Raw genomic sequence first — 27,966 nt, 5'->3', positions numbered from 1 at the left:
ACTGTGCATGTGAGTGTGAGTCAGTGTGTGGATAGGTGAGTGTGTGTGTGAGTGTATAATTGTGTGTGTGAGTGAGTGTGTGGATAGGTGAGTGTGTATGTGAGTGTATAATTGTGTGTGGATAGGTGAGTGTGTTTGTGAGTGTATAATTGTGAGTGTGAGTGAGTGTGTGGATAGGTGAGTGAGTATGTGAGTGTATAATTGTGTGTGGATAGGTGAGTGTATAATTGTGTGTGTGGGTGAGTGTGTGGATAGGTGAGTGAGTATGTGATTGTATAATTGTTTGTGGATAGGTGAGTGTGTATGTGAGTGTATAATTGTGAGTGTGAGTGAGTGTGTGGATAGGTGAGTGAATATGTGTGAGTGTGTGGATAGCTGAGTGAGTATGTGAGTGTATAATTGTGTGTATGAGTGAGTGTGTGGATAGGTGAGTGTGTATGTGAGTGTAGAATTGTGAGTGTGAGTGAGTATGTGGATAGGTGAGTGTGTATGTGAGTGTAGAATTGTGAGTGTGAGTGAGTATGTGGATAGGTGAGTGTGTATGTGAGTGTATAATTGTGTGTGTGAGTGAGTGTGTGGATAGGTGAGTGTGTATGTGAGTGTATAATTGTGTGTGTGAGTGAGTGTGTGGATAGGTGAGTGTGTATGTGAGTGTATAATTGTGTGTGTGAGTGAGTGTGTGGATAGGTGAGTGTGTCTGTGAGTGTATAATTGTGTGTGTGAGTGAGTGTGTGGATAGGTGAGTGAGTATGTGAGTGTATAATTGTGAGTGTGAGTGAGTGTGTGGATAGGTGAGTGTGTATGTGAGTGTATAATTGTGAGTGTGAGTGAGCGTGTGGATAGGTGAGTGTGTATTTGAGTGTATAATTGTGTGTGTGAGAGTGCGTTTCGGATAGGTGTGTGTGTGTGTGTGTGTAAGTGAGTGTATAATTGCGTGTGCGTGAGTGTGTATATGTATGAGTGAGTGTGTAGGTTTGTGCTAGTGTATAAGTGAGTGTGCAATTGTGTGAGTGAGTGTGTAAGTGTGAGTCTGAATGAATTTACAAGTCTGTGCGAGCGTAATTGTGTGTGCGGGTGAGTGTGTCTGTCAGTCTGTGTGAGTGTATAATTGTGTCTAAGTGAGTGTGTAATTGTGAGTCTGGATGAGTGTGTAATTGTGTGTGTGAGTGGCTTGGTAAATCTGTGTGAGGGTGTGAATGAGTGTATAATTGTGTGTGGGTAGGTGAGTGTGTGTGTATAATTGCGAGTGTGTGTATAATTGCGAGTGTGTGGGTAGGTGAGTGTGTAAGTGTGTGTGTATGTGTGGGTAGGTAAGAGAGTGTGAGTGTGTGTGTATCTGAGTGAGTGTGTAAGTGTGTGTATGTGTGTATCTGTGTGAGTGTATAATTGTGTGTGAATGAGCGGGGAGGTAAGTGTGTGTGAGAGTGTGAGTGTGTGTATCCGAGTGAGTGTATAAGTGCTGTGTGAGTGAGTGTGGGTAGGTGAGTGTGTGTGAGAGTGAGTGTGTGTATCCGAGTGTGTGTGTGTAGGTGAGAGTGTGTGAGAGTGTGAGTGTGTGTATCTGAGTGAGTGTGTAAGTGCTGTGTGAGTGAGTGTGGGTAGGTAAGTGTGTGTATCTGAGTGAGTGTGTAAGTGCTGTGTGAGTGTGTGTGTGTATCTGAGTGTGTGTGTGTATCTGAGTGTGCGTGTGTATCTGAGTGTGTGTGGGTAGGTGTGTGTGTGTGTATCTGAGTGGGTGAGTGTGGGTAGGTGAGTGAGTGTGTGTATCTGAGTGAGTGTGGGTAGGTGAGTGAGTGTGTATCTGAGTGAGTGTGGGTAGGTGTGTGAGTGTGAGTGTGAGTGTGTCTGTGGGTGAGTGTGAGAGTGTGTGTATCTGAGTGAGTGTGTCAGTGCTGTGTGTGAGTGTGTGTATCTGAGTGTGCGTGTGTATCTGAGTGTGTGTGGGTAGGTGTGTGTGTGTGTATCTGAGTGGGTGAGTGTGGGTAGGTGAGTGAGTGTGTGTATCTGAGTGAGTGAGTGTGAGTGTGTGTATCTGAGTGAGTGAGTGTGAGTGTGTGTATCTGAGTGAGTGTGTATCTGAGTGAGTGTGGGTAAGTGAGTGAGTGTGAGTGTGAGTGTGTCTGTGGGTGAGTGTGAGAGTGTGTGTATCTGAGTGAGTGTGTCAGTGCTGTGTGTGAGTGTGTGTATCTGAGTGTGTGTGGGTAGGTGAGTGTGTGTATCTGAGTGAGTGTGGGGAGGTGAGTGTGTGTATCTGAGTGAGTGTGGGTAGGTGAGTGTGTGTATCTGAGTATGTGGGTATCTGAGTGTGTGTGGGTATCTGAGTGTGTGTGGGTATCTGAGTGTGTGTGGGTATCTGAGTGTGGGTATCTGAGTGTGGGTAGGTGAGTGTGTGTATCTGAGTGAGTGTGGGTAGGTGAGTGTGTATGTGGGTAGGTGAGTGTGTGTGAGAATGTGTGTGTGTATCTGAGTGTGTGTGTGCATCTGAGTGAGTGTGTGCATCTGAGTGAGTGTGGGTAGGTGAGTGAGTGTGGGTAGGTGAGTGAGTGTGGGTAGGTGAGTGTGTGTATCTGAGTGTGTGTGTGTATCTGAGTGAGTGTGGATAGGTAAGTGTGTGTGTATCTGAGTGAGTGTGGGTAGGTGAGTGTGTGTGTGAGAATGTGTGTGTGCATCTGAGTGAGTGTGGGTAGGTGAATGTGTGTATCTGAGTGAATGTGTGTATCTGAGTGAGTGTGGGTGAGTGAGTGTGTGTATCTGAGTGAGTGTGGGTAGGTGAGTGAGTGTGGGTGTGTGTGTATCTGAGTGAGTGTGGGTAGGTGAGTGTGTGTGAGAGTGTGTGTATCTGAGTGTGTGTGTGTATCTGAGTGTGAGTGTGGGTAGGTGAGTGTGTGTATCTGAGTGAGTGTGTGTAGGTGAGTGTGTGTGAGAGTGTGAGTGTGTGTATCTAAGTGAGTGTGGATAGGCGAGTGTGTATGTGAGTGTATAATTGTGTGTGTGAGTGAGTGTGTGGATAGGTGAGTGAGTATGTGAGTGTATAATTGTGTGTGTGAGTGAGTGTGTGGATAGGTGAGTGTGTATGTGAGTGTATAATTGTGTGGGTGTGAGTGAGTGTGTGGATAGGTGAGTGTGTATGTGAGTGTATAATTGTGTGTGTGAGTGAGTGTGTGGATAGGTGAGTGAGTATGTGAGTGTATAATTGTGAGTGTGAGTGAGTGTGTGGATAGGTGAGTGTGTATGTGAGTGTATAATTGTGAGTGTGAGTGAGTGTGTGGATAGGTGAGTTTGTATGTGAGTGTATAATTGTGTGTGTGAGAGTGCGTTTCGGATAGGTGTGTGTGTGTGTGTGTAAGTGAGTGTATAATTGCGTGTGCGTGAGTGTGTATATGTATGAGTGAGTGTGTAAGTTTGTGCAAGTGTATAAGTGAGTGTGCAATTGTGTGAGTGAGTGTAAGTGTGAGTCTGAATGAGTGTACAAGTCTGTGCGAGTGTAATTGTGTGTGCGGGTGAGTGTGTCTGTCAGTCTGTGTGAGTGTATAATTGTGTCTAAGTGAGTGTGTAAGTGTGAGTCTGGATGAGTGTAATTGTGTGTGTGAGTGGCTTGGTAAACCTGTGTGAGGGTGTGAATGAGTGTATAATTGTGTGTGGGTAGGTGAGTGTGTGTGTATAATTGCGAGTGTGTGGGTAGGTGAGTGTGTAAGTGTGTGTGTATGTGTGGGTAGGTAAGAGAGTGTGAGTGTGTGTGTAACTGAGTGAGTGTGTAAGTGTGTGTATGTGTGTGTGGGTAGGTGAGAGTCTGTGTGAGTGTATAATTGTGTGTGAATGAGCGGGGAGGTAAGTGTGTGTGAGAGTGTGAGTGTGTGTATCCGAGTCAGTGTATAAGTGCTGTGTGAGTGAGTGTGGGTAGGTGAGTGAGTGTGTATCTGAGTGTGTGTGTGTATCTGAGTGTGTGTGTGTGTATCTGAGTGTGTGTGTGTGTATCTGAGTGTGTGTGTGTATCTGAGTGTGTGTGTGTATCTGAGTGTGTGTGTGTATCTGAGTGTGTGTGTGTATCTGAGTGAATGTGTGCATCTGAGTGAGTGTGGGTAGGTGAGTTTGTGTATGTGAGTGAGTGTGTAAATGCTGTGTGAGCGAGTGTGGGTAGGTGAGTGTGTGTGAGAGTGAATGTGTGTATCCGAGTGTGTGTGTGTATGTGAGTGAGTGTGTAAGTGCTGTGTGAGTGAGTGTGGGCAGGTAAGTATGTGTATCTGAGTGAGTGTGGGTAGGTGAGTGTGTGCATCTGAGTGAGTGTGGGTAGGTGAGTGAGTGTCAGTGTGTGTATCTGAGTGAGTGTGTGTATCTGAGTGAGTGTGTGTATCTGAGTGAGTGTGGGTAGGTGTGTGAGTGTGTGTATCTGAGTGTGTATCTGAGTGAGTGTGGGTAGGTGAGTGTGTGTGAGTGTGTGTATCTGAGTAAGTTTGTGAGAGTGTGAGTGTGTGTGTGTGGGTGAGTGTGAGTGAGTGTGTGTGTATCTGAGTGAGTGTGGGTAGGTGAGTGTGTGTGTATCTGAGTGAGTGTGTATCTGAGTGAGTGTGGGGAGGTGAGTGTGGGTAGGTGAGTGTGTGTGGGTAGGTGAGTGTGTGTATCTGAGTGAGAGAGTGTGTGTATCTGAGTGAGAGTGTGTGTGTATCTGAGTGAGAGTGTGTGTGTATCTGAGTGTGTGTGTATCTGAGTGTGTGTGTGTGTTTCTGAGTGTGTGTGTGTGTTTCTGAGTGTGTGTGTGTGTATCTGAGTGTGTGTGTGTGTATCTGAGTGTGTGTGTGTGTATCTGAGTGACTGTGTGTATCTGAGTGAGTGTGGGTAGGTGAGTGAGTGTGGGTAGGTGAGTGAGTGTGGGTAGGTGAGTGAGTGTGGGTAGGTGAGTGTGTGTGTGGGTAGGTGAGTGTCTGTGAGAATGTGTGTGTGTATCTGCGTGAGTGTGTGTATCTGAGTGTGTGTGAGAATGTGTGTGTGTATCTGAGTGTGAGTGTGTGTATCTGAGTGAGTGTGGGTAGGTGAGTGTGTTTGAGAGTGTGAGTGTGTGTATCTGAGTGAATGTGGGTAGGTGAGTGTGTGTGAGAGAGTGAGTGTGGGTAGGTGAGTGTGAGTGTGTGTATCTGAGTGAGTGTGAGTAGGTGAGTGTGTGTATCTGAGTGAGTGTGGGTAGGTGAGTGTGTTTGAGAGTGTGAGTGTGTGTATCTGAGTGAGTGTGGGTAGGTGAGTGTGTTTGAGAGTGTGAGTGTGTGTATCTGAGTGAATGTGGGTAGGTGAGTGTGTGTGAGAGAGTGAGTGTGGGTAGGTGAGTGTGAGTGTGTGTATCTGAGTGAGTGTGAGTAGGTGAGTGTGTGTATCTGAGTGAGTGTGGGTAGGTGGGTATGTGTGTATCTGAGTGTGTGTGTGTATCTGAGTGAGTGTGGGTAGGTGAGTGTGTGTGCATCTGAGTGTGTGTGCATCTGAGTGTGTGTGCATCTGAGTGTGTGTGCATCTGAGTGTGTGTGTATCTGAGTGTGTGTGTATCTGAGTGAGTGTGTATCTGAGTGAGTGTGGATAGGTAAGTGTGTGTGTATCTGAGTGTGTGTGTGTGTATCTGGGTGTGTGTGTGTATCTGAGTGTGTGTGTATCTGAGTGTGTGTGTATCTGAGTGTGTGTGTATCTGAGTGAGTGTGGATAGGTAAGTGTGTGTGTATCTGAGTGAGTGTGGGTAGGTGAGTGTGGGTAGGTGAGTGTGTGTATCTGAGTGTGTGTGGATAGGTAAGTGTGTGTGGATAGGTAAGTGTGTGTGTATCTGAGTGAGTGTGGGTAGGTGAGTGTGTGTATCTGAGTGAGTGTGGGTATGTGAGTGTGTGTGTGGGTAGGTGAGTGTCTGTGAGAATGTGTGCGTGTATCTGAGTGAGTGTGTGTGTATCTGTGTGAGTGTGTGTATCTGAGTGAGTGTGGGTATGTGAGTGTGTGTGTGGGTAGGTGAGTGTCTGTGAGAATGTGTGTGTGTATCTGAGCGAGTGTGTGTATCTGAGCGAGTGTGTGTATCTGAGCGAGTGTGGGTAGGTGAGGGTGTGTGAGAGTGAGCGTGGGTAGGTGAGTGTGTTTGAGAGTGTGAGTGTGTGTATCTGAGTGAGTGTGGGTAGGTGAGTGTGTTTGAGAGTGTGTGTATCTGAGTGAGTGTGGGTAGGTGAGTGTGTGTATCTGAGTGAGTGTGTGTATCTGAGTGAGTGTGGGTAGGTGAGTGTGTTTGAGAGTGAGTGTGTGTGTATCTGAGTGAGTGTGTGTATCTGAGTGAGTGTGGGTAGGTGAGTGTGTGTATCTGAGTGAGTGTGGGTAGGTAGGTGGGTGTGTGTGAGAATGTGTGTGTGTATCTGAGTGAGTGTGTGTATCTGAGTGAGTGTGTGTATCTGAGTGTGTGTATCTGAGTGTGTGTATCTGAGTGTGTGTGTGTGAGAGTGTGTGCGGGTAGGTGAGTGTGTGTGAGAATGTGTGTGTGTGTATCTGAGTGAATGTGGGTAGGTGAGTGTGTGTGAGATTGTGAGTGTGTGTATCTGAGTGAGTGTGGGTAGGTGAGTGTGTTTGAGAGTGTGAGTGTGTGTATCTGAGTGAGTGTGGGTAGGTGAGTGTGTGTGAGAGTGTGAGTGTATGTATCTGAGTGAGTGTGGGTAGGTGAGTGTGTTTGAGAGTGTGAGTGTGTGTATGTGAGTGTGTGTGAGAGTGAGTGTGGGTAGGTGAGTGTGAGTGTGTGTATCTGAGTGAGTGTGAGTAGGTGAGTGTGTGTATCTGAGTGAGTGTGGGTAGGTGTGTATGTGTGTAGGTGTGTATGTGTGTATCTGAGTGTGTGTGTGTTTCTGAGTGAGTGTGGGTAGGTGAGTGTGTGCATCTGTGTGTGTGTGTATCTGAGTGTGTGTGTATCTGAGTGTGTGTGTATCTGAGTGTGTGTGTATCTGAGTGTGTGTGTATCTGAGTGAGTGTGGATAGGTAAGTGTGTGTGTATCTGAGTGTGTGTGTGTGTATCTGGGTGAGTGTGTGTATCTGAGTGTGTGTGTATCTGAGTGTGTGTGGATAGGTAAGTGTGTGTGTATCTGAGTGAGTGTGGGTAGGTGAGTGTGTGTATCTGAGTGAGTGTGGGTATGTGAGTGTGTGTGTGGGTATGTGAGTGTGTGTGTGGGTAGGTGAGTGTCTGTGAGAATGTGTGTGTGTATCTGAGTGAGTGTGTGTATCTGAGTGAGTGTGGGTATGTGAGTGTGTGTGGGTAGGTGAGTGTCTGTGAGAATGTGTGTGTGTATCTGCGTGAGTGTGTGTATCTGAGTGTGTGTGAGAATGTGTGTGTGTATCTGAGTGTGTGTGGGTAGGTGAGTGTGAGTGTGTGTATCTGAGTGAGTGTGTGTATCTGAGTGAGTGTGGGTAGGTGAGTGTGTGAAAGTGTGAGTGTGTGTATCTGAGTGAGTGTGTGTATCTGAGTGAGTGTGGGTAGGTGTGTATGTGTGTAGGTGTGTATGTGTGTATCTGAGTGTGTGTGTGTTTCTGAGTGAGTGTGGGTAGGTGAGTGTGTGCATCTGTGTGTGTGTGCATCTGAGTGTGTGTGTATCTGAGTGTGTGTGTATCTGAGTGTGTGTGTATCTGAGTGAGTGTGGATAGGTAAGTGTGTGTGTATCTGAGTGTGTGTGTGTGTATCTGGGTGAGTGTGTGTATCTGAGTGTGTGTGTATCTGAGTGTGTGTGGATAGGTAAGTGTGTGTGGATAGGTAAGTGTGTGTGTATCTGAGTGAGTGTGGGTAGGTGAGTGTGTGTATCTGAGTGAGTGTGGGTATGTGAGTGTGTGTGTGGGTATGTGAGTGTGTGTGTGGGTAGGTGAGTGTCTGTGAGAATGTGTGTGTGTATCTGAGTGAGTGTGTGTATCTGAGTGAGTGTGGGTATGTGAGTGTGTGTGGGTAGGTGAGTGTCTGTGAGAATGTGTGTGTGTATCTGCGTGAGTGTGTGTATCTGAGTGTGTGTGAGAATGTGTGTGTGTATCTGAGTGTGTGTGGGTAGGTGAGTGTGAGTGTGTGTATCTGAGTGAGTGTGTGTATCTGAGTGAGTGTGGGTAGGTGAGTGTGTGAAAGTGTGAGTGTGTGAAAGTGTGAGTGTGTGTATCTGAGTGAGTGTGTGTATCTGAGTGAGTGTGTGTATCTGAGTGAGTGTGGGTAGGTGAGTGTGTGTGTGGGTAGGTGAGTGTGTGTGAGAATGTGTGTGTGTATCTGAGTGAGTGTGTGTATCTGAGTGTGTGTGTGTGAGAGAGTGTGTGTGGGTAGGTGAGTGTGTCTGAGAATGTGTGTGTGTATCTGATTGAATGTGGGTAGGTGAGTGTGTGTGAGTATGTGTATCTGAGTGAGTGTGGGTAGGTGAGTGTGTTTGAGAGTGTGAGTGTGTGTATCTGAGTGAGTGTGGGTAGGTGAGTGTGTGTGAGAGTGTGAGTGTATGTATCTGAGTGAATGTGGGTAGGTGAGTGTGTGTGAGTGAGTGAGTGTGGGTAGGTGAGTGTGTTTGAGAGTGTGAGTGTGTGTATCTGAGTGAGTGTGGGTAGGTGAGTGTGTTTGAGAGTGTGAGTGTGTGTATCTGAGTGTGTGTGTATCTGAGCGAGTGTGTGTATCTGAGCGAGTGTGTGTATCTGAGCGAGTGTGTGTATCTGAGCGAGTGTGTGTACCTGAGTGAGTGTGGGTAGGTGAGGGTGTGTGAGAGAGTGAGTGTGGGTAGGTGAGGGTGTGTGAGAGAGTGAGTGTGGGTAGGTGAGTGTGTGTGAGAGAGTGAGTGTGGGTAGGTGAGTGTGTTTGAGAGTGTGAGTGTGTGTATCTGAGTGAGTGTGTGTATCTGAGTGAGTGTGGGTAGGTGAGTGTGTTTGAGAGTGTGAGTGTGGGTAGGTGAGTGTGTGTATCTGAGTGAGTGTGTGTATCTGAGTGAGTGTGTGTACCTGAGCGAGTGTGGGTAGGTGAGTGTGTGTGAGAGTGAGTGTGTGTATCTGAGTGAGTGTGGGTAGGTTAGTGTGTGTATCTGAGTGAGTGTGTGTATCTGAGTGAGTGTGTGTATCTGAGCGAGTGTGTGTACCTGAGTGAGTGTGGGTAGGTGAGTGTGTGTATCTGAGCGAGTGTGTGTACCTGAGTGAGTGTGGGTAGGTGAGTGTGTGTGAGAGTGTGAGTGTGTGTATCTGAGTGAGTGTGGGTAGGTGAGTGTGTTTGAGAGTGTGAGTGTGGGTAGGTGAGTGTGTGTATCTGAGTGAGTGTGTGTATCTGAGTGAGTGTGTGTATCTGAGTGAGTGTGTGTACCTGAGCGAGTGTGGGTAGGTGAGTGTGTGTGAGAGTGAGTGTGTGTATCTGAGTGAGTGTGGGTAGGTTAGTGTGTTTGAGAGTGTGAGTGTGTGTATCTGAGTGAGTGTGTATCTGAGTGAGTGTGTGTATCTGAGTGAGTGTGTGTATCTGAGTGAGTGTGTGTATCTGAGCGAGTGTGTGTACCTGAGTGAGTGTGGGTAGGTGAGTGTGTGTGAGAGTGAGTGTGTGTATCTGAGTGAGCGTGGGTAGGTTAGTGTGTTTGAGAGTGTGAGTGTGTGTATCTGAGTGAGTGTGTATCTGAGTGAGTGTGTATCTGAGTGAGTGTGTATCTGAGTGAGTGTGTGTATCTGAGCGAGTGTGTGTATCTGAGCGAGTGTGTGTATCTGAGCGAGTGTGTGTACCTGAGTGAGTGTGGGTAGGTGAGTGTGTGTGAGAGTGTGAGTGTGTGTATCTGAGTGAGTGTGGGTAGGTGAGGGTGTGTGTATGTGTGTGAGGTGAGCCCATGGGGCACCGTGCCCTGTGAGTGTGCCATTGGTGTGAATGGATGGGTGTGCACAGTCACACTCTGAGTCTCTGCCCCTGCAGGAAAACCCCTACGTGATGCGGAAACGCAACTTCCAGGAGCTGAAGGAGAACGACCGTTACGAGGGTTTCTGTGTTGACATGCTAAAGGAGCTGGGAGACATCCTGAAGTTCAACTTCAAGATCAAACTGGTGGAGGACGGGCTGTACGGAGCTCCCGAGTCCAATGGATCATGGACTGGCATGGTCGGGGAGCTCATCCAGCGGGTAGGAGCTGGCGTTGTGAGCCATGGCACCAGATTACACTCACGAACACAGGGCCAGACTGGTACTGCCCCAGGGAGGCATGGGTAACAGCTCGGAACAGGGGAACACAGGCACAGGAGGAGGCCATTCGGCCCCTTCGAGCCTGTTCCACCATTCAGTTCGATCGTGGCTGATCTGTATTTTAACTCCATTTCCCGACTTTGCTCCTGTAAATCCCTCGCCTACCAAAATCCTACCGACCTCAGTTTTGAGATCTTCGGCCTCCGCCCTGTGAGGGGAGAGAGTTCCAGATTTCCAATCCCCTTTGTGTGCGCAGCCTGGCTGTAATTTTGGGGTTCTGCCCACCAGATGAAATAGTTTCTCTCTATCGACCCTATCAACTCCATTTATCATCTTCAAACCCCTCGATTCCGTCACTCCTTAAGCTTCCACACTCAAGAACATGCAAGCCTGCTCCATGCGACAGAAAGTGGGTGCCCAGTATTTCTTGCCCATCCCCTAGTTGCCCCGAGAGCTTTGCGAGTTGCTCGCGGAGTTGGGATGGGAGTCACGTGTAGGTCCGGGGCAGAGAAGGGTGGCAGGTGCCCTTCCCTGAGGGACACTCAAAAGCCGGTCTGGTTTTCACCGCCGTCTTTCATCCGGATTGATTTCCTGCGGGGGCCAGAAAAAGACAGATGAAAGTGGACGGCGGGGAGAGAAAGGGGGAACATGAAAGCGAGGACTGAGGAAAGGGAAGAGAGGAGAGAGATAGAGGAGAGGGGAAGAAGAGGAGAGCAAAGAGAAGAGGGAGGAGTGTGAAGAATGGCGTGGACACAGGGAAGGATGACGGGGTAGGAGCCGATAGAGGAGACGGGAGGGTAGGAGAGTTGTGTCATTGTGAGGACGTGGTTGAGCAGGTTATTGGCGATGTCTGGCTTGACGGGCAGCGTGAGAAAGCAGCTTGTCTCCTCAGCCATGGTTATAGCCTGTGAATAGATCCCTGTAGCTCTCAATTTGTTCAAGGATCGGGCCTGTGCTGAATGGGCCTGAAGTGACAGTGCGACTGGCGATGGGGCCTGTGGTGACGGGGCCTGTGGTGACGGGGCCTGTGGTGACGGGGCCTGTGGTGACGGGGCCTGTAGTGACTGGGCCTTTGGTGACTGGGCTTGTGGGGACTGGGCCTGTAGGGATGCAGCCTGTAGGGATGCAGCCTGTAGGGATGCAGCCTGTAGGGATGTAGCCTGTACTGACGGAACCTGTACTGACGGGACCTGTACTGACGGGACCTGTACTGACGGGACCTGTAGTGACGGGACCTGTAGTGACGGGGCCTGTAGTGACGGGGCCTGTAGTGACGGGGCTTTGGTGACGGGGCTTTGGTGACGGGGCTTTGGTGACGGGGCTTGTGGTGACTGGGCTTGTGGTGACTGGGCTTGTGGTGACTCGGCTTGTGGTGACTCGGCTTGTGGTGACTCGGCTTGTGGTGACTCGGCTTGTGGTGACTGGGCCTTTAGGGATGGGGACTGTGGTGACGGGGACTGTGGTGACGGGGCCTGTACTGACGGGGCCTGTAGTGACGGGGCCTGTGGTGACGGGGCCTTTAGGGACAGGGTCTGTGGTGACGGGGCCTTTAGGGACAGGGTCTGTGGTGACGGGGCCTTTAGGGACAGGATCTGTGACTATGGGGCCTGTAGGGACAGGGTCTGTGGCGACGGGGACTGTGGTGACAGGGCCTGTAGGGACGGGGCCTGTACTGACGGGGCATGTACTGATGGGGCCTGTGGTGACAGGGCCTTTAGGGACAGGGTCTGTGACTATGTGGCTTGTGGTGATGGGGCCTGTAGTGACAGGGTCTGTGACTATGTGACCTGTGGTGACGGGGCCTGTGGTGACGGGGCCTGTGGTGACGGGGCCTGTGGTGACGGGGCCTGTAGTGACGGGGCCTGTAGTGACGGGGCCTTTGGTGACGGGGCCTTTGGTGACGGGGCCTTTGGTGACGGGGCCTTTGGTGACGGGGCCTTTGGTGACCGGGCTTGTGGGGACTGGGCCTGTAGGGATGCAGCCTGTAGGGAAGTAGCCTGTACTGACGGGGCCTGTACTGACGGGGCCTGTAGTGACGGGGCCTGTAGTGACGGGGCTTTGGTGACTGGGCTTGTGGTGACTGGGCCTTTAGGGATGGGGCCTGTAGGGACGGGGACTGTGGTGACGGGGACTGTGGTGATGGAGCCTGTACTGACGGGGCCTTCAGGGACAGGGTCTGTGGTGATGGGGCCTGTGGTGACAGGGCCTTTAGGGACAGGGTCTGTGGTAACGGGGCCTTTAGGGACAGGATCTGTGACTATGGGGCCTGTGGTGACGGGGCCTGTAGGGACAGGGTCTGTGGCGACGGGGACTGTGGTGACAGGGCCTGTACTGACGGGGCCTGTGGTGACAGGGCTTTTAGGGACAGGGTCTTTAGGGACAGGGTCTGTGACTATGGGGCCTGTAGTGACAGGGTCTGTGACTATGTGACCTGTGGTGACGGGGCCTGTAGTGACGGGGCCTGTAGTGACGGGGCCTGTAGTGACGGGGCCTTTGGTGACGGGGCCTTTGGTGACCGGGCTTGTTTGGACTGGGCCTGTAGGGACGCAGCCTGTAGGGAAGTAGCCTGTACTGAGGGGGCCTGTACTGATGGGGCCTGTAGTGACGGGGCTTTGGTGACTGGGCTTGTGGTGACTGGGCCTTTAGGGATGGGGCCTGTAGGGACAGGATCTGTGACTGTGGGGCCTGTGACTGTGGGGCCTGTGGCGACGGGGCCTGTGGCGACGGGGCCTGTGGCGACGGTGACTGTGGCGACGGTGACTGTGGCGACGGGGCCTGTGGCGACGGGGCCTGTGGCGACGGTGACTGTGGCGACGGGGCCTGTACTGACGGGGCCTGTACTGACGGGGCCTGTACTGACGGGGCCTGTGGTGACAGGATTTGTGGCGATGGGGCCTGTGGTGATGGCGCCTGTAGGGACAGGGTCTGTGGCGACGGGGCCTGTGGCGACGGGGCATGTAGGGACAGGGCCTGTACTGACGGGGCCTATGGTGATGGGGCCTGTAGGGACAGGGTCTGTGGCAACGGGGCCTGAGGTGAAGAGACCTGTAGTGACAGGGCCTACGAAATTATGAGCTAGGAGCAGGGGTAGGCCATTCGGCTCCTCAAGCCTGCTCCGCCATTTGATAAGATCATGGCTGATGTGATTGTGGCATCAACTCTACTTTCCTGTCGACCTGCTACAACCTTTGACTCCTTTGTCAATCAAGAATCTATCGAACTCGGCCTTTAAAATACTCAACGAACCTGTCTCCACTGCTCTCCGGGGAAGAGAATTTTACAGCCTGACGACCCTCTGAGAAAAATAAATTCTCCTCACTTCTGTCTTAAATGGGAGACCCCTAATGTTTAAACTGTGTTCCCTAGTTCTAGTCTCTCCCATAAGGGGAAACATCCTTTCTGCATCTACCCTGTCAAGTCCCCTCAGGATCTTATATGTTTCAATAAGATCACCTCTCATTCCTCTGAACTCCAATGGATACAGGCCCAACCTGTCCAACCTTTCCTCGTAAGATAACCCGTCATCCCAGGAATCAGTCGAGTGAACCTTCTCTGAACTGCTTCTGATGCAATTATATCCTTACTTAAGTAAGGAGACCAAAACTGTACACAGGTGTGGTCCCATCAACACTCTGTACAACTGTAGCATAACTTCCTACTTTTATATTCCATTCCCCTGCAATAAACAACATTCCATTTCCCTTCCTAATCACTTGCTGTACCTGCAGACTAACTTCTTGTGTATCATGTACCAGGACACCCAGATCCCTCTGCACTGCAGAGTTCTCCAAACTCTCTCCATTTAAATAATATACAGCTTTTTTGATTCTTCCTGCCAAAGTGGACAAGTTCACGTTATCCCACATTATAATCCACCTGTCAAATTTGTGCCCACTCACTTAACCTATCTATATCCCTTTGCAGACTCTTCATGCCCACTTCACAACTTACTCTCCTCCCTATCTTTGTGTCCATCGGCAAAATTTAGCAACCATACATTCGGTCCCTTCATCCAAGTCATTGATAGAGATTGTAAATAGTTGAGGCCCCAGCACTGATCCCTGTGGCACTCCACTAGTTGCAGCTTGTCAACCCAAGAATGGCCCATTTATCCCTACTCTCTGCTTCCTGTTAGCTAACCAATCCTCTATCCATGCTCATATGTTACCCCCTACACCATGAGCCCTTATTTTGTGTAGTAATCTTTGATGGGGCGCCTTATCAAATGCCTTTTGGAAATCTAAGTACACCACATCTAGAGGTGCCCCTTTATCCACCTTGCTTGTTACTTCCTCAAAGAACTCTAATAAATTAGTCAAACACGATTTCCCTTCAAAAAATCATGTAATAACAGATTCCAGCATTTTCCCTATGACAGGTGTTAAGCTAACTAGCCTGTAGTTTCCTGCTTTCTGTCTCCCTCCTTTCCTGAACCAATGCATCTACAATCACAGCGACTTCTTTTAAGACCCGAGGGTGCAAGCCATCAACTCCTGGGGACTTGTCAGCTTTTAGTTCCAGTAGTTTTCTCAGTACCCTTTCCTTGGTGATTGTAATTGTTTTAAATTCTTTCCTCCCTTTCACATCACGATTTGCAAGTATTTCTGGGATGTTAGTTGAGTCTTCTACAGTGAAGAGCGACACAAAATATCTGTTCAATGTTTCTGCCATTTCCTTTTTTCCCATTATTAATTCCCCCAGACTCACTCTCCAGAGGACCAACACTCACTTTAGTTACTCCTTTTTCTTTTGAAATACTTGTAGAAACTCTTCCTATCTGCCTTTATACTTCTAGCTAGCTTTCACTCATACTCTGATTTCTCCTTCACTATTTTTTTCATCAGTCTTTGCTGGTTTTAAAATTCTGTCCACTCTTCTGAGCTACCATTAATCTTCGTAGTATTGTAACGTTTTCTTTCAATTTGATACTATCCTTAACTTCCGTAGTTAGCCACAGATGGTGCTTCCTTCTCAGAGTCTTTCTCATTGGAATGTATCTATGCTGAGAGTTATGAACTATTTCCTTAAATGTCTGCCACTGCATCTCTACTGTATTACCCTTTAACCTATTTTCCCAGTTCACTTTAGCCAGCTCTGCCTTCATACCCTTGCAATTGCCTTTATTTACGTTTAAAATGCTAGTCTTAGACCGACTCTTCTCACCCTCAAACTGAATGGGAAATTCAATCATGTTATGATCACTACTACCTACAGGCTCCTTTACTATGAGGTCTTTCTTTAATCCTGTCTCATTGTACATGACCAGGTCTCTGGTTGACTCTAGAATGTGCTGCTCTCAGAAATTGTCCCAAATACACTCAATGAACTCACCCTCCAGGCTACCTTTGCCAATCTGATTTATCCGATCTATATGTGGATTAAACTCACCCAGGATTATTGCGATACCTTTCTTACAGGCTCCCATTATTTAGGAACACAGGAAATAGGAGCAGGAGTAGGCCATTCAGCCCCTCGAGCCTGCTCCACCATTGAACTAGATCATGGCTGATCTTCTACCTCAACGCCATTTTCCCACACTATCCCTTGATAACTTTAACATCCCGAAATCTATCGATCTCTATCTTGAACAATAATGACTGAGCTTCCACAGCCCTCTGGGGTAGAGAATTCCACAGATTCATCGCCGTCTCAGTGAAGAAATTCCTCCTCATCACAGTCCTAAGTGGCCTACCCCTTATTCCGAGACTGTGTCCCCTGGTTCTCGACTCCCCCAGCTGGGAGAAACATCCTTCCTTCATCTACCCCGTCGAGCTCCGTAAGAATTTTGTATGTTTGAATGAGATCACCTCTCATTCTTCTAAACTCTATAAAATATAGGCCCTGTCTCCTCAGTCTCTCCTCACAGGACAATCCCGCCTTCCCAGGATCAGTCTGGTGAACCTTCCCAATCTTCCCAATCTCTCACCATGTAAAAAATACTCTTCCTTTCTGTTTTTCCTACCACATTTTTCCGCATTATATTCCATCTGCCATGTTCTTGCCCACTCATTTAGCCAATCTAAATCCCCTTGAAGCCTATTTGCATCCTCCTCACACCTCACGTTCCCGCCTAGTTTTGTGTCATCAGCAAACTCGAAAATATTACATTTGGTCCCCACATCCAAATCATTGATACAGATTGTGAATAACTGGGGCCCAGGCACTGATCCTTGCAATACCTCACTAGTCACAGCCTGCCAACCTGAGAATGACCCATTTATTCCTACTCTTTGTTGACCATCTCCAACGAGAGAATCTAACCATCTCCCCTTGACATTCAATGGCATTACCATCGCTGAATCCCCCACTATCAACATCCTGGGGGCTACCATTGACCAGAAACTGAACTGGCGTAGCCATATAAATACCGTGGCTACAAGAGCAGGTCAGAGGCTAGGAATCCTGTGGTAAGTAACTCACCTTCTGACTCCCCAAAGCCTGTCCGCCATCTACAAGGCACAAGTCAGGAGTGTGTTGGAATACTCTCCACTTGCCTGGATGGGTGCAGCTCCAACAACACTCAAGAAGCTCGACACCATCCAGGACAGACACAAAGTATTTGTTTAGTTTCTCTGCCATTTCCTTATTCCCCATTATAAATTCCCGACTGCTTGTAATGGGCCCACATTTGCCTTTGCTAATCTATATAAGCTTTTACAGTCTGTTTTTATGTTTCTCGTTAGTTCCATATTCTATTTTCACTTTCTTTATCAGTTTCTTGGTCCTCCTTCAAATGCTCCCAATCCTCTGGTTTACATTTTTTTTTGGCAAATTTTATAATCCTCTTCCTTTGAACTAATACAATCTTTAATTCTCTTGTTAGCCATGGTTGGATCACTTTTCCTGCTGGGATTTTGTACCTCAAAGGAATGTAAATGTGTTGTAAACCATGTATTAAATCTATAAATGCTAGCATTTGCCTGTCTACCATCATACCTTCTAATGTAGTTGCCCAATCTACCACCACCAATTTGCCCCTCGTACCTTTGTAGTTTCCTTTGTTTAGATTTAAGACCCTAGTTTTGGATTGAACTACATCATTTTCAAACTTCAAGTGAAATTCTATCATATTATGACCACTCTTCCCTAAAGGCTCCTTAAAATGAGATTATTAATTAGCCCTTTCTCGTTGCGCAATACTAGATCTAAAATAGCCCGTTCTCTAGTTGGTTCCTCAACATACTGTTCTAGAAAACAATCTCGGATACATTCCAGGAATTCATCCTCCACAGCATTAGTGCGAATTAGGTTTACCCAGTCTATATGTAGATTGAAGTCCCCGATGATTACTGTATTACCCTTTTTTACATGCACCTCTAATTTTCTGATTTATACAGTGCCCTACATTACCACTACTGTTTGGTTGCCTATAAACAACTTCTATCAATGTTTGCTGCCCCTTGTTGTTTCTTAGCGCCACCCAAATTGATTCTACACCTTGATCTTTCTATCTAAGATCCTTTCTCACTGATGTACTGATCTCAATCTTTATTAAAAGCACTACCGCACCTCCTTTTCCTTGTTGCCTATCCTTTGTAAATGTCGAATACCCTTGAGCATTCAGTTCCCAGCCTTGCTCACCTTACAGCCACGTCTCTGTAATGGCAATTAGATCATGCCTATTTACTTTCATTGCTGCCATCAATTCATCTACCTTGTTGTGAATGCTGTGTGCATTCAGATAGAGTGCCTCTAATTCTGTCTTTCTTATTATTTTCACAACCTCTAGCCTTATCTGCTGGCGCACTCTTAAATTTGTACGCTCTGTCCCTTCCTGTCACGTTCAAATTCTCAATTCCCTTATTGCCACCCGCTCTTTTCCCTCCTCCTCTCTCTTTAATTCATCATACCTTCCTTCACTTGATCCCTCGCCCCCACTATTTAGTTTAAAGCCCTCTCGACCGCCCTAGTTATCTGACTCACCAGAACACTGGTCCCAGCACGGTCCAGGTGAAGACCGTCCCAGTGGTACAGCTCCCACTTTCCCCAGTACTGGTGCCAGTGCCCCATGAATCGCAACCCATTTTTCCCACACCAATTGTTATTACCAAGTTTATTACCTTTGAGGTTCTGCTTTTTAATTTAGTCCCTAACTGCTCATGCTCCCTACGCAGAACCTATTTCCTAGTCCTAGCTATGACGTTGGTACCCATCTGAAACACGACAACTGGAACCTCCCCCTCCCACTGTACGTTCCTCTCCAGCCCTGAGCAGATGTCCCAAACCTTGGCACCGGGCAGGCAACACAGCCGTCTGGACTCTCGCTGTTGGCTGCAGAGAACTGTGTCTATCCCCTTAACTATATTGTCCCCTAATGCCACTACATTCTCCCGCCCCCCCCTCCCACCCCCCCCCCCCCCCCTCCGCTTGAATGGCTTCCTGTGCCACGGTCAGTTCTCTCATCCACTCTGCATCCCTCGCTCTCATCTATACAGGCGGCCAGAACCTCGCACCTGTTGGACAATTACGAGGGCTGAGGCTCCTCTGCTTCTGCCTTCCGGGTCCCCTCACCTGCCTCACTCGCAGTCACGTGTCCCTGACCACTGAGCAAATCAGAAGAGCCGATCCTAAGCGGTGTGACTGCCTCCTGATGCAAAGCTCAGGTAACTTAGCCCCTCCCTGGTGTGTCGCAGTGTCTGTCGCTGGGCCTCCAGCTCACTGACTCTGAGCCGAAGCTCCTCGAGCCGCCGATACTTACTGCAGGCGTGGTTGCCATGGATCACACGAGTCCACCAGCCCCCACATACTGCAGCTGCCACACATCACCTGCCCTGCCATCTTAATTACGTGATAATTAATTTATTTTTCTTAATTTATGATTAATAAGCCCCATTACTACTCAAAAGCTTTACTACTGCTCATAAATCTTACTAATAAATTACCTGAGTCTCAGAAGATTCTAATTCTTATTATTTCAAATAATGTTATACTAACCCTAATTAATATTCCTTACTTTACATAAGAGAAGATAAGAAAATGTTCACCAACCAATCACTTACCTTCTTCGCTGTAACATCACACGGCACAGACAGACCAACCTATCTCTTCAAACTCTTGCTCCGTCTCCCTCAGGCAAAGTCTCCTCTCCGTATATCCCTTACTCCGTCACTATTTCTTCCTGTAAACCCCTTCCTGCAGTTGGGTTACTGTTCGGAGGCCTCTAAACTACTCCCACAAGTGACTTCTTCCCTTTGCTACTTCTTATCTCGACCCAAACTGATACCACATCTCAATCTTTAGAACAAAGGTCCCCTCCCACTATTAAATTAAGTCAACTTTAATTATCAGCGCTACCCCTCCACCTTTTCTGAGCTTCCTGTCCTTCCAAAATGTCGAATATCCTTGAATACTCAGGTCCCAGCCTTGGTCACCTTGCAACCACGCCTCTGTAACAGCTATCATGTCATGCATATTTATTTCTATTTGAGCTACCGATTCATTCGTTTTGTTACGAATGTTACGCACATTCAGATACAAAGCCTTTTTTTTCTGTCTTTTTACTGTTTTTGTAAACTCTGGCCTTATCTCTGGTGCACTCTTAAGTTTGCGTTTGGCCTGTAGTGACAGGGCCAGAGGTGAAGGGGCCTCTAGTGACGGGGTCTGTGGTTGAGGGGCCTGTAGTGACAGGTCCAGTGGTGAAGAGGAATGTAGTGACAGGGCCAGTGGTGAAGGGGCCTCTAGTGACAGGTCCAGTGGTTGAGGGGCCTGTAGTGGCAGGGCCAGTGGTGAAGGGGCCTGTAGTGACAGGGCCAGTGGTGAAGGGGCCTCTAGTGACAGGTCCAGTGGTGAAGGGGCCTGTAGTGACAGGGCCTTTGGTTGAGGGCCTTTAGTGACAGGTCCAGTGGTGAAGGGGCCTGTAATGACAGGGCCTGTGGTTGAGGGGTCTGTAGTGACAGGGCCTGTGGTTGAGGCGCTTCTAGTGACCGGTCCAGTGGTGAAGTGTCCTGGAGTGACAGGTCCAGTGGTGAAGCAGCCTGTAGTGATGAGGCCAAGAGTGACAGGGCCAGTGGTGGAGGGGCCTGGAGTGACAGGTCCAGTGGTGAAGCAGCCTGTTGTGATGAGGCCTATAGTGACTGGGCCAGTGGTGGAGGGCCATGGAGTGACAGGTCGAGTGGTGAAGCGGCCTGTCGTGATGGGGCCTATAGTGACAGGGCCAGTGGTGGAGGGGCCTGTAGTGACAGGGCCAGTGCTGGAGGGGCCTGTAGTGACAGGGCCAGTGGTTAAGGGGCATTTAATGACAGGGCCTCTAGTGACAGGTCCTCTAGTGACAGGGCCTCCAGTGACGGGACTGTAGTGACGGGACTGTAGTGACGGGACTGTAGTGACGGGACTGTAGTGACGGGACTGTAGTGACGGGCCTGTGGTGACAGGGCCTGTGGTGACTGTGTCTGGGTGACTGTGTCTGGGTGACAGTGTCTGGGTGACAGTGTCCTGGTGGCTGTGTCCTGGTGGCTGTGTCCTGGTGGCTGTGTCCTGGTGGCTGTGTCCTGGTGGCTGTGTCCTGGTGGCTGTGTCTTGGTGACAGTGTCTTGGTGACAGTGTCTTGGTGACAGTGTCTTGGTGACAGTGTCTTGGTGACAGTGTCTTGGTGACAGTGTCTTGGTGACAGTGTCTTGGTGACAGTGTTTTGGTGACAGTGTTTTGGTGACAGTGTTTTGGTGACAGTGTCTGTGGTGACAGTGTCTGTGGTGACAGTGTCTGTGGTGACAGTGTCTGTGGTGACAGTGTCTGTGGTGACTGTGTTTTGGTGACTGTGTTTTGGTGACTGTGTCTGTGGTGACTGTGTCTGTGGTGACTGTGTCTGTGGTGACTGTGTCTGTGGTGACAATGTCGGAGGTGACAGTGTTTTGGTGACAGTGTCTGTGGTGACAGTGTCTGTGGTGACAGTGTCTGTGGTGACTGTGTCTGTGGTGACAGTGTCTGTGGTGACAGTGTCTGTGGTGACTGTGTCTGTGGTGCAGCGACGCCTGCAGTTTTAGGCAGCTTTCGAGGAGTTGACTGGCTCCGCAGCATCTGAAATGGGTTGATATTGAACAAATGTCAGAGCAAGGTTTGGTGCAGAACTCCCAATGAAAGTTAATATTGGGGGGGGTAATAGAAATGGGTATGAGGGTCTTAGACAGGAAGGAGACATCAACAGAGAGAGAGAGAGAGAGACGGAGAGGGGCCAAGTGGCAGAGTGAGATTCAGAAAATAGAGTGAGAGAGAGAATGAGTCAGACTGAAAAATAAAAAATATGAAAAAGAGAGATGAAGGAACAGACAGAAAGAGAAAGAGACTGAGAGACATAGTGAGAGGCTGAGAGAAACAGAGAGAAATGGAGATGGGGAGACCGATTAGAGACAGAGATAGAGCGAACACATGAGAGACAAGACAGAGAGAGAGAGAGAGATTTGAGGACAATGAAGGACCGAGAGCAAAAGAGACAGAGTGAGAGAGAGAAAGAAGAGGAAAAAAGATAAGACAGGGAAAGAGAGACAGAGAGAGAGAGCGATGGAGAAAGGGACAGAGAGAGACAGAGACAGAGTGGGAGAAAGATTGAGAGTGAGAGAGACAGTTGCAGAGACAGAATGAGGGAGAGATAGAGAGAGAGAAAGACGGAGACAGAGTGGGAGATGGACAGAGTGAGAGAGAGAGAGAGTGGGAGAGGGATTGAGAGCGAGAGAGACAGTTGAAGAGACAGAGAGATCGTTGGAGAGACAGAGAGAGATTGAGAGCGAGAGAGACAGTTGAAGAGACAGAGAGATAGTTGGAGAGACAGAGAGAGATTGAGAGCGAGAGAGACAGTTGAAGAGACAGAGAGATAGTTGGAGAGACAGAGAGAGATTGAGAGCGAGATAAACAGTTGAAGAGACAGAGAGAGAGCGACAGAGAGACAGTTGGAGAGACAGAGAGAGAGCGACAGAGAGACAGTTGAAGAGAGAGAGAGAGAGCGACAGAGAGACAGTTGAAGAGAGAGAGAGAGCGACAGAGAGACAGTTGGAGAGACAGAGAGAGAGCGACAGAGAGACAGTTGAAGAGAGAGAGAGAGAGCGACAGAGAGACAGTTGAAGAGACAGAGAGACAGAGAGAGAGCGACAGAGAGACAGTTGAAGAGAGAGAGAGAGAGCGACAGAGAGACAGTTGAAGAGACAGAGAGAGAGCGACAGAGAGACAGTTGAAGAGACAGAGAGACAGAGAGAGAGCGACAGAGAGACAGTTGAAGAGAGAGAGAGAGCGACAGAGAGACAGTTGAAGAGACAGAGAGACAGAGAGACAGTTGAAGAGACAGAGAGAGAGCGACAGAGAGACAGTTGAAGAGACTGAGAGAGAGCGACAGACAGACAGTTGGAGAGACAGAGAGAGAGATATATACAAAGAGAGAGAGGTGAAGTCTGAGGATTGACTTTGTATATTTACAGAAAGCTGATCTTGCTGTTGCGGCCTTCACCATCACTGCTGAGAGGGAGAAAGTTATCGACTTCTCAAAACCCTTCATGACTCTGGGAATCAGCATCTTATACAGAATGCACATGGTAAGAAAGATCAGCTTTCACCGTTATCTCTGTACCTGGGTAAATCAGGAGAGAAGAATCACACCGATCACTGCACTGTATAATGGGCATTTAAACACACTCCCTATAGTCCGCAGTACCATTTAAACACACTCCCTATCGTCCGCAGTACCATTTAAACACACTCCCTATAGTCCACAGTACCATTTAAACACACTCCGTATAGTCCACAGCATCATTTAAACACACTCCCTATAGTCCGCAGTATCATTTAAACACACTCCCTATAGTCCGCTGTACCATTTAAACACACTCCGTATAGTCCACAGCATCATTTAAACACACTCCCTATAGTCCACAGTATCATTTAAACACACTCCCTATAGTCCACATTATCATTTAAACACACTCCCTATAGTCCACAGTATCATTTAAACACACTCCCTATAGTCCACAGTACCATTTAAACACACTCCGTATAGTCCACAGCATCATTTAAACACACTCCCTATAGTCCACATTATCATTTAAACACACTCCCTATAGTCCACAGCATCATTTAAACACACTCCCTATAGTCCACATTATCATTTAAACACACTTCCTATAGTCCACAGTATCATTTAAACACACTCCCTATAGTCCGCAGTACCATTTAAACACACTCCCTATCGTCCACAGTATCATTTAAACACACTCCCTATAGTCCACAGCATCATTTAAACACACTCCCTATAGTCCACATTATCATTTAAACACACTTCCTATAGTCCACAGTATCATTTAAACACACTCCCTATAGTCCGCAGTACCATTTAAACACACTCCCTATCGTCCACAGTATCATTTAAACACACTCCCTATAGTCCACAGCATCATTTAAACACACTCCCTATAGTCCGCAGTATCATTTAAACACACTCCCTATAGTGTGCAGCATCATTTAAACACACTCCCTATAGTCCGCATTATCATTTAAACACACTCCCTATAGTCCGCAGTACCATTTAAACACACTCCCTATCGTCCACAGTATCATTTAAACACACTCCCTATAGTCCACATTATCATTTAAACACACTCCCTATAGTCCACATTATCATTTAAACACACTCCCTATAGTCCTCATTATCATTTAAACACACTCCCTATAGTCCGCAGCATCATTTAAACACACTCCCCATAGTCCGCAGTATCATTTAAACACACTCCCTATAGTCCACATTATCATTTAAACACACTCCCTATAGTCCACATTATCATTTAAACACACTCCCTATAGTCCACATTATCATTTAAACACACTCCCTATAGTCCACATTATCATTTAAACACACTCCCTATAGTCCACATTATCATTTAAACACACTCCCTATAGTCCACATTATCATTTAAACACACTCCCTATAGTCCACAGTATCATTTAAACACACTCCCTATAGTCCACAGTATCATTTAAACACACTCCCTATAGTCCACAGTATCATTTAAACACACTCCCTATAGTCCGCAGTATCATTTAAACACACTCCCTATAGTCCGCATTATCATTTAAACACACTCCCTATAGTCCACAGCATCATTTAAACACACTCCCTATAGTCCACAGTATCATTTAAACACACTCCCTATAGTCCACAGTATCATTTAAACACACTCCCTATAGTCCACAGTACCATTTAAACACACTCCCTATAGTCCACATTATCATTTAAACACACTCCCTATAGTCCACAGTATCATTTAAACACACTCCCTATAGTCCACATTATCATTTAAACACACTCCCTCTAGTCCACATTATCATTTAAACACACTCCCTATAGTCCACAGTATAATTTAAACACACTCCCTATAGTCCACATTATCATTTAAACACACTCCCTATAGTCCACATTATCATTTAAACACACTCCCTATAGTCCACAGTATCATTTAAACACACTCCCTATAGTCCGCAGTATCATTTAAACACACTCCCTATAGTCCGCAGTATCATTTAAACACACTCCCTATAGTCCACAGTACCATTTAAACACACTCCCTATAGTCCACAGTATCATTTAAACACACTCCCTATAGTCCACAGTATCATTTAAACACACTCCCTATAGTCCACATTATCATTTAAACACACTCCCTATAGTCCACAGTATCATTTAAACACACTCCCTATAGTCCATAGTATCATTTAAACACGCTCCCTATAGTCCGCAGTATCATTTAAACACACTCCCTATAGTCCACAGTATCATTTAAACACACTCCCTATAGTCCACAGTATCATTTAAACACACTCCCTATAGTCCGCATTATCATTTAAACACACTCCCTATAGTCCACATTATCATTTAAACACACTCCCTATAGTCCGCATTATCATTTAAACACACTCCCTATAGTCCACAGTATCATTTAAACACACTCCCTATAGTCCACATTATCATTTAAACACACTCCCTATAGTCCGCAGTACCATTTAAACACACTCCCTATAGTCCACAGTAGCATTTAAACACACTCCCTATAGTCCACAGTACCATTTAAACACACTCCCTATAGTCCACAGCATCATTTAAACACACTCCCTATAGTCCACATTATCATTTAAACACACTCCCTATAGTCCACAGCATCATTTAAACACACTCCCTATAGTCCACAGTATCATTTAAACACACTCCCTATAGTCCGCAGTACCATTTAAACACACTCCCTATAGTCCACAGTACCATTTAAACACACTCCCTATAGTCCACAGTACCATTTAAACACACTCCCTCTAGTCCACATTATCATTTAAACACACTCCCTATAGTCCACAGTATAATTTAAACACACTCCCTATAGTCCACATTATCATTTAAACACACTCCCTATAGTCCACATTATCATTTAAACACACTCCCTATAGTCCACAGTATCATTTAAACACACTCCCTATAGTCCGCAGTATCATTTAAACACACTCCCTATAGTCCGCAGTATCATTTAAACACACTCCCTATAGTCCACAGTACCATTTAAACACACTCCCTATAGTCCACAGTATCATTTAAACACACTCCCTATAGTCCACAGTATCATTTAAACACACTCCCTATAGTCCACATTATCATTTAAACACACTCCCTATAGTCCACAGTATCATTTAAACACACTCCCTATAGTCCACAGTATCATTTAAACACACTCCCTATAGTCCGCAGTATCATTTAAACACACTCCCTATAGTCCACAGTATCATTTAAACACACTCCCTATAGTCCACAGCATCATTTAAACACACTCCCTATAGTCCGCAGTATCATTTAAACACACTCCCTATAGTCCACAGTATCATTTAAACACACTTCCTATAGTCCACAGTATCATTTAAACACACTCCCTATAGTCCGCAGTACCATTTAAACACACTCCCTATAGTCCACATTATCATTTAAACACACTCCCTATAGTCCGCAGTATCATTTAAACACACTCCCTATAGTCCACAGTACCAATTAAACACACTCCCTATAGTCCACAGTATCATTTAAACACACTCCCTATAGTCCACAGTATCATTTAAACACACTCCCTATAGTCCACATTATCATTTAAACACACTCCCTATAGTCCGCAGTATCATTTAAACACACTCCCTATAGTCCACAGTACCATTTAAACACACTCCCTATAGTCCACAGTATCATTTAAACACACTCCCTATAGTCCGCAGTATCATTTAAACACACTCCCTATAGTCCACATTATCATTTAAACACACTCCCTATAGTCCACAGTATCATTTAAACACACTCCCTATAGTCCACAGTATCATTTAAACACACTCCCTATAGTCCACAGTATCATTTAAACACACTCCCTATAGTCCACATTATCATTTAAACACACTCCCTATAGTCCGCATTATCATTTAAACACACTCCCTATAGTCCACAGTATCATTTAAACACACTCCCTATAGTCCACATTATCATTTAAACACACTCCCTATAGTCCGCAGTACCATTTAAACACACTCCCTATAGTCCACATTATCATTTAAACACACTCCCTATAGTCCACAGTAGCATTTAAACACACTCCCTATAGTCCACAGTACCATTTAAACACACTCCCGAAAGTCCACAGCATCATTTAAACACACTCCCTATAGTCCACATTATCATTTAAACACACTCCCTATAGTCCACAGCATCATTTAAACACACTCCCTATAGTCCACAGTATCATTTAAACACACTCCCTATAGTCCGCAGTACCATTTAAACACACTCCCTATAGTCCACAGTACCATTTAAACACACTCCCTATAGTCCACAGTACCATTTAAATACACTTCCTATAGTCCGCAGTACCATTTAAACACACTCCCGATAGTCCACAGTATCATTTAAACACACTCCCTATAGTCCACAGTATCATTTAAACACACTTCCTATAGTCCGCAGTATCATTTAAACACACTCCCTATAGTCCGCAGTACCATTTAAACACACTCCCTATCGTCCGCAGTACCATTTAAACACACTCCCTATAGTCCACAGTACCATTTAAACACACTTCCTATAGTCCACATTATCATTTAAACACACTCCCTATAGTCCGCAGTGCCATTTAAACACACTGCCTATAGTCCGCAGTATCATTTAAACACACTTCCTATAGTCCGCATTATCATTTAAACACACTCCCTATAGTCCACAGTATCATTTAAACACACTTCCTATAGTCCGCATTATCATTTAAACACACTCACGATAGTCCACAGTATCATTTAAACACACTCCCTATAGTCCACAGCATCATTTAAACACACTCCCTATAGTCCGCAGTATCATTTAAACACACTCCCTATAGTCCACAATATCATTTAAACACACTTCCTATAGTCCGCAGTACCATTTAAACACACTCCCTATAGTCCACATTATCATTTAAACACACTCCCTATAGTCCGCAGTATCATTTAAACACACTCCCTATAGTCCACAGTACCATTTAAACACACTCCCTATAGTCCACAGTATCATTTAAACACACTCCCTATAGTCCACAGTATCATTTAAACACACTCCCTATAGTCCACATTATCATTTAAACACACTCCCTATAGTCCACAGTATCATTTAAACACACTCCCTATAGTCCACAGTATCATTTAAACACACTCCCTATAGTCCGCAGTATCATTTAAACACACTCCCTATAGTCCGCAGTACCATTTAAACACACTCCCTATAGTCCACAGTATCATTTAAACACACTTCCTATAGTCCGCATTATCATTTAAACACACTCACGATAGTCCACAGTATC

The 27,966-nt window shown here is 46.8% G+C and overlaps 2 protein-coding genes across 2 annotated transcripts in view; one reads left to right on the top strand and one right to left on the bottom strand.

Annotated features, from left to right (window-relative positions):
• LOC137359971 (glutamate receptor ionotropic, kainate 5-like) overlaps positions 1-27,966 on the top strand; it is a gene marked incomplete at its 3' end in the record, with an annotated part of 260,230 nt that overhangs the window by 158,051 nt on the left and 74,213 nt on the right. The window contains exons 12-13 of the mRNA XM_068025563.1: positions 9,884-10,087; positions 22,549-22,662. Coding sequence (XP_067881664.1) covers positions 9,884-10,087; positions 22,549-22,662 — 318 coding nt within the window. The remainder of the gene's footprint in view (positions 1-9,883; positions 10,088-22,548; positions 22,663-27,966) is intronic.
• On the bottom strand, positions 4,711-7,917 carry LOC137359972 (putative uncharacterized protein FLJ46204; the record flags this gene model as incomplete). Its single annotated transcript, XM_068025564.1, has 2 exons — positions 4,711-4,788; positions 7,837-7,917. Coding segments are annotated over 2 exons (159 nt in total), but the record flags the coding sequence as incomplete, so codon positions are not given.

Source organism: Heterodontus francisci, unplaced genomic scaffold, assembly GCF_036365525.1.
Source record: "Heterodontus francisci isolate sHetFra1 unplaced genomic scaffold, sHetFra1.hap1 HAP1_SCAFFOLD_764, whole genome shotgun sequence".
NCBI lineage: Eukaryota > Metazoa > Chordata > Chondrichthyes > Heterodontiformes > Heterodontidae > Heterodontus > Heterodontus francisci.
The sequence above is the reverse complement of the archived record's forward strand: the minus strand, read 5'-3'. Positions and strand labels throughout refer to the sequence as shown.